Source organism: Euphorbia lathyris, chromosome 2 (genome assembly GCF_963576675.1).
Source record: "Euphorbia lathyris chromosome 2, ddEupLath1.1, whole genome shotgun sequence".
Classification (NCBI taxonomy): domain Eukaryota; kingdom Viridiplantae; phylum Streptophyta; class Magnoliopsida; order Malpighiales; family Euphorbiaceae; genus Euphorbia; species Euphorbia lathyris.
The window spans coordinates 53,551,393-53,558,712 of record NC_088911.1 but is presented as its reverse complement, the minus strand read 5'-3'; the positions used below and the strand labels follow the sequence as shown (position 1 = coordinate 53,558,712).

The window sequence follows — 7,320 nt, the reverse complement described above, 5'->3', positions numbered from 1 at the left end:
AAACACCATTAATTTAGAAAACCAATTAATTTTTTCACTAAGTTTAGAAGACTCATGTATTGAACTTCCTTTTATATATATATATATATATATATATATATATATATATATATATATATAAAAGTAATTTGCCACCCCTCTTTGGTCTGCCACTGTAATGATCACACCTGAATACTATTATATATGTACAAGAGCCATTTTCAGATAAATAATTTCCCTTTTTTCTTCCTATATCTATAATTAGGGTTACAAAGAAAGAAAGAAAAAAAAGGGTTATTGGGAAGTGAAGAGGTTTATATCTGCTGATTGTGTGGCTTTTCTATGTTGGATTGCAATTTCATGGTGAGGTTGTAGAGAGAGAGAGAGATATCTGAATTGGGTTGCAGATATAATTCAGAGAAAGCAATCTGAGGCAGTCTGGGTAGATAGATAGCGACTTAGAGAAAGAGAAAGAGAATAAGGCATCATCAATCATCATCACACCATTTTTCTGTTCACGAGATTTTGATTTTGCTACCCAATGAATCATACCTTTCTCTCTCTCTAATTCACTGCCATCCACAACCACAAACCCTGTGTTTTTTAGCTATACCCTCCTTGTTTCAAATCAAACTAAGACAATCCTATCCTAGTCATGTTCCCTACACCCATCTCCATCTCCAATTCCACTTCCTTGTCTGAAGAAGCTACTGTTTCTTCAGGACATAGAATTCAATTAAATCCAATTGCTCCAACTCAACTTTCTCCTCACCAACACAAGATCAAGAAGAAGAGAAGCCTACCAGGAAACCCAGGTAATTAATATTAAATACATCTACTAGTGTGTGTGTGTATATATATGCATAAAATGTTGTAAATAATTTGCATTTGCGTTTGCAGACCCAGATGCTGAAGTGATAGCTTTGTCTCCAAAAACCTTACTGGCTACAAATAGATTTGTGTGTGAGATCTGTAACAAAGGCTTTCAAAGAGATCAGAATCTGCAACTTCACAGAAGAGGTCATAATCTTCCATGGAAACTCAAGCAAAGAAACAGCAAAGAGATAAAGAAAAGAGCATATGTTTGTCCAGAGCCAACATGTGTTCATCATCATCCTTCAAGAGCTTTAGGAGATCTTACAGGTATCAAAAAACATTACTCCAGAAAGCATGGAGAGAAGAAATGGAAGTGTGAAAAATGCTCTAAAATCTATGCTGTTCAATCCGATTGGAAAGCTCACTCTAAAACTTGTGGAACTAGAGAGTATAGATGTGACTGTGGAACCCTTTTCTCCAGGTATTCTTTCAATCTTTATATATTATGTTACTTGTTTTTCATGAATTTGGAAATTACAGGAAATATTGGTCTTTTGTTTGAAATGGGAATTTTAGTTGAACAAAGAATCTGCTACACTACATATACATATAGTTGAAGATGAAATAACGTTTATTGAGAGAAGGACAGCATTAATACAAGTGTATGTTATGTTACAGATTATTACTTATGACATTATAATAAGAGAAACTGAAAGCATTATTACTTATGACATTATAATAAGAGAAACTGAAAGCAATATCCCTGAAAATCTGAAGCTGCCAAAATTATCAGATTTGAAAATAACAAACAACATGTATATATATGATCTTTATTTGATAGCTTGTCTTTAATGCAAGAACAAATATGTCCTTCATACTTGTATTGTCCTTTGCATTAAATGCTAAATATTTATGGTTTGGGAATTGTATGGTGTATTTAATATATATGATTTTGTTGGGATCTTTTTCGAATGATGAAAATGGAAGAAAAAAAAGTAGAAGGCGTTAATTGCTTTTTTGGTATTTGTTGGGTGAGAAAACCCGTGATTTATTTATCTAATTTTTACCCCATGAGGCATGCTATTATTTAGTTTGCAGAGAGGTCTGGTCTGACCTTTCATCATCATGATGATATCTGCTCAAATATCTGATTCTCAGACTTTATATCTTATTTGGTTTTAAATTCAATTTTAAAGTTCATACTTATTAATTTCTCCATGCATATATATATATATATATTTGTTCTCTCTCTACTCTACTTTAATTTTGACCATAAAAAGATAATTCTGCTTTTCTTTTTTGTAGCTTTATGACAATTATGATTCAATCCAAACCCCCGCCCGCATGCATGACCACCTATCTACTACTACTGTCTTTCCCTTTTCATTTTACCTGCATTAACTTCATATTATAAGCAACATAAACTAATTTAACTAATAATTAGGATAAAAGGTATCAAAATAGTTAATTTACTCTTCATCATACCAAAATAATATAATTTCAATCCTAATATTTGTCCTTGATTAGTAGAAATGACATAAACGTTTATCAGTTTATAATGTTGAAAGATGAAAGTAATATTACAACTAAAATACACGGTTAACTTTATATAATGTAATGTGTTATTTTTGTCTAATTGTAATATTTTGATAAATTGTGAGACTAAAATTTTGTTATGTATTTTATTACATAAGACAATTATAATAATTTTGGATATATTAATTGCAGGAAGGATAGCTTCATAACACACAGAGCATTTTGTGATGCACTGGCAGAAGAAAGTGCAAGACTTTCAGCTCATCAAGAACTTGTTTCATCAAATCCAACGGTTGTTAATGTTAATCTTCAAAACCAACAAAATCAGTATCATCATCATCAGATTAACATTAACCCATGGGACACAGCACAGCAAAACCCTAGCCCAGAATCCCACCATTTCCACCACCTTCCTAATTCTCTATTGAACCCAACATCTTCAACCTTCCAAACTCTATCAAATGCAGCCACGTCAGCATCGCCCTCCTCCCACCACCTGTCAGCTACTGCACTGCTTCAAAAGGCTGCAAGCGTTGGTGCTACTCAGGCTGTAGCTAGTCAGAGTCAAATGAGCCAGCTGGACACGGTGACTCAGACTCATCATCATCACCTGGCCAACCTTGCTACGTGGCAGAAGAATGACCGTTTGACCAGAGACTTTCTGGGTCTGACCGCTCATCATCATCATCATGGTAATGCAAATGTGGGCATTGCGAATGGTGGTGTTAATGTTAGCATGAACCTGAGGGAAATGCTAACGTACACAGGTGGAGTTGGGTTGCAGCAATTCAGCGAGAGACCACCCCTTCTTGGTTTTGGATTCGCTCAGCCTCATGCCTCAGAAACGTGGGGCGACTGCTGAACTGAATTATTCAGCAAATAAGTAGAAGAAAAAGACAAAAACACCCTCTCTAGGGAGGGGTAAAAGAAGCACCTCTTATCTTTTTACTTCATCAAAACCTTAATGTTTTTTTTTCAGTTAATTAAATTTCAAAATGCTGGTATGGTCCTAATCATAAAGGGTTTGTTGCCTTTTAATTTCTTAGATATTTGTAAGTTAAAGGAGAGAGTTTTGTAGTTCCTTATCTTTGCTTTATTTTGTTACATTCCATCTTACATAAAATTAAGTTTAAGACATATTAATTGGGACTCAAAAATCTTTTCAATTTTTTACATACTCAATCTCTAGTATTTTTAATTGGGTAATTTACACATATCACTCAACTTATACTTTATACTTACTAGTATCATGGACACTATGGGTTTGATTGGATGGGGGTTTGGGAGGGCTAGTAAGGGAAGGGTTTGGGAGGGTTTGTGGAAATCCTTGTTTGGAGGATATAAATTTAGAAGGGTAAGGGTTTTGAAGGGTTTGATTTGTGTATATTTGTTTCAATTTTCAAAACCACTAATTTGGAGGGTTTAGGAGGGTTACAAATTTCATTTTCCATTATTACCCTTATTTTTATTAATATTATTAACATATAAATATAATAAAATAATAGAATATATATTTTATAATTTAATTTAAATTATATTATAATTTATTAGATTTTTAAATAAATAATTGATAACTTGCCGAATTTGATTGGATGATTCTCGTAGTAATAACCTGCAAAACAAAACCGGAGACAGGATCTCCGGGAAAACTCTCCGACGATCAAGTCAGTTTTATATGGAATTTAGTAAATCGATAGTCGTGCATATAGGAAGAGATGTAAAAAAAACTACCTCTCTCCTAGCTTCCTTATTTCTTTTATAAGCACCTTTAGGTAACCGCCTTCGGCGGTTACTCCTCCTGTGACCACGTCCCCTACGTAGTCATGTACGTGGTCCCTTATAACCGTTTCTCTGAATGGGTGGTTTTAGTGTATTTATTAGGATTCCGGGCTTTCCTTTATTAGGAGCTCATTCAACTTGAACCATGGGCTTAAGTTATCGTGGGTTGGGCCCGTGTTTTGGATTCGGCCCACTTGGCTTCGCAAATCATCACATGCCTCCCCCCTGGTTTGGTAAGAGCCCTTTTAGGGTCTTTTCATATGTCCAGGCAACTCTTCACATTCGTCTGGGTATTTGAAATTTGGGGGTTTTAACCAGTAGCTCTTTTGTTTTCTGTCATTTCTTCTCCAGCATCAACCCTCTTGTCTTTGCGCTTTTTCTCACATGTAAGTTTCTCTTCCTGCAACTCCTTCAACCATTTTATTTCTGTTCGTTTCCCTTATCGATATGTCGAACCCTGAACTTGATTTCACACCCTTCGACGAAAATTACAATCGCGAGGTGCCCCATGAGGTTGATGAGATGATGGATGAAGTTTCAACTAGCTCTCCTAGGTCTGATTCTCATCCCGTCGAGTTTCTCCATCTGGCGAATACGACTGATGAGGGCCTAGGTTTCGACCCTAGGAAGTTGATTCCACCACCTATCCCAACTCCCCGCTTATTACCGAAGAAGGATAGGTCGGGAAGCTTAGTTTGCCGCGAGACGATTGACGACTTGCGGGAGCAGTACCCCTGGCTTCAAGGCCTGGAAACAAGCATTCCCGGGGAAAATAGAGGTCCCGGCGACTTCCCAAAGGGGTATTTTACCAATTTTGTCGCCCAAATTATCTGCGGTTTCACGTATCCGCTGGCAGATGAGATTGCTTCCATCCTTGATGGTTATGGAATCGCACATGGACAACTGCATCCCAATGGATGGGCCGACTTGACCCTGGATAAATTTTTGGCGGATTGTCTGGAGGTCTCCTTCTCGCTCAAGATCTTCTCCAAGCTTCACCACTTCAAAAGTTCGGGGGAGTATTTTACCTTCATCCGACAGAGCGGTTACTACGGCTTTGATGAGAAGTCGAACAAAATCCGCGAGTGGGATAAGTCTTATTTCTTCATCAAGTTTAATGAAGAGAATCCAAATTTTCTTCGCCACTGGGGTCGACCTAATGTAAAGAGTTTGAACTTTGGTTATCCGAGCAAGGAAGAATCCGCCATTATAAAATTCTTGAAGAACACTCCCCCTTTCATATGGACGTATGATCAGGAATTCCATATGTTAAGGAGCCGAGTGGCGATTGCCTATCGCGAGGGAGATCATGTTGTCTATATCCCTTATCGCGTTTTCGTACAAGGTATTGTTAGTTTATTTCCCTTCTGATGAATTCTTTTAACCCTTTGCAGGGGTGACCCTTTATCCCAACTCGCTGCAGATCGAGAGGCGAAAGCTTTGGCGAGGAGGAAGAAACGGCTGGCGGAAGCAACCTCTTCCGCAAGGGCGAATCCATCTGTGGGGGCGTCTCCTTCTGTCGAGGCGACTTGTACTGCCCTTGTTTCCGTGTCGCCGGACCCTGTTTCTGAGGACCTTAAATTAAATCGGAAACGGAAGAACAATGCGGATGTAGAGTCTTCCCGCCCTAAGAAGAAAATCACTTCTGCGGTCTTGCCTGTTGGTGGTACGCCCGTATCCTCCCCATCAAAGGAAAAGTACCACGCTTCCTTCCACGAGGTATTATAATTTGCCTTTTTTTCTCATTTTCTTTATTTTCACGTTTCTCGGTTTCTTTATTTTCCGCCACATCGTATTCTCCTGACTCTTTTCCTTACGCATTCGCAGCCGATCCCTGATATGAGCGGATGGTGGACTAGAACCTTCGGTAAGGCTGTGAGCTTTTCCTGTAAGGACATTGTTTCTTCTATAGGCAATGTCCTTGGACGACTCCCATCTGCCTCTCGCATCCGCGAAAAGGTGCCGCTTCCAACTGCTATGGAGGGAATTGAGAAGCGTGCTATAGAGGTATACTGCTTTTGACTCACGTTCTATCTTTCAACTATACGCCTCCTTTTGCTCTTCCATTCATGTGTCGCCCAATGTGCAGATTATCAATTTTGTGGAGGGTGCCCTCTGTAGGGATGCTGAAAGGGCGAGAGAGCTGGAAAACCTTGGTACTGAATTGGCGACTCAGAAGTCGCTCCTTGATGATGTCCAAGGCAAGGTAAAGTTTCTCGAGGATGCCTGTCAGAAAGCTGTCAGCGAGAGGGAGGAAGCTCTTAAATTACTCCAGGCTAAGTCCAATGAGCTTCAGAAGGCCGTTGATAATCTGAATTCGGCCACCAAAGCTTTGGAGATGCAAAAGAGGAAGGTGAAGGAGATCGTAGCTGAAGATATCTCCCGCATCTACTGGTATGGAGAGCGGATCCATGCGGCCTATGAACATGAGCATCCAGAGCACGTACTCAATCGCCCCAAAGTTTCCATTCCTGAAAAGGATTTAGCTGAAAAATGGGACAAGTTGGAGGCGGAAGATGCTGACATGGATGAGGTACTTCTCCTTGACTGGCAGAGTTCCAATGTCTTTCCAATCAGCCGCGAGATCCCAAACCAGGATGTAGAAGAAGGTGCACCGCAGAATGTTTCTCACATCGAGCCAGAGGTACCTCGCTCTGATGCGATTACTGATCTTATTGTTGGGGATTCGCTTGAAGCAGATCACCCTAAAGAAGATGGGGAAGCCACTGGAGGCGAAGGGGGCAACAGGGGCGAAGAGGAAGAAACTGTAGTATAGTTTTATTCATATATGAACTTTTGTATGTAACAAACTTTAAGCATATATTAACCGAGTGACTTTACTTTCTTCGCTTGCCGTTTTATTTACATGTGCAATTTCTATGGGGTTTCTATCCTTTGTTGCCTTAATGTCGGTTACTTTCGTATGCGACCCTTGCCTTTTGCCGACTTCATACTTGTAATTTTTCGTAGTTAGTTTTGTTTTCGTTAGGGTGGCCAGACCCTTTTCGCAATTTTAGAGTACTCGTTTATTCGCTTAATTTTATGTCTGCCTTGTAATTCTTAAACAATCATAAGGTTTGATCATAAGGTTTTGCGAATGATGCGTAATCATGCATCCGCCTTTCTTTTTGTAGGCAACACATTTATGTGTTTCTATTATCAGTTGAGAAGGACATGCATTCAGCTGTTGCATATTAAATAATTGTAACC

At 38.9% G+C, this 7,320-nt stretch overlaps 1 protein-coding gene across 1 annotated transcript; it reads left to right on the top strand.

Moving 5' to 3' along the window:
• The first annotated feature begins 256 nt into the window (after positions 1-256).
• Positions 257-3,447, top strand: LOC136220445 (protein indeterminate-domain 12). The gene is made up of 3 exons (XM_066008264.1): positions 257-794; positions 880-1,276; positions 2,524-3,447. The coding sequence occupies exons 1-3, from the start codon at positions 635-637 to the stop codon at positions 3,191-3,193; spliced, it is 1,227 nt and encodes a 408-aa protein (XP_065864336.1). The 5' UTR covers positions 257-634; the 3' UTR covers positions 3,194-3,447.
• Positions 3,448-7,320: the final 3,873 nt, after the last annotated feature.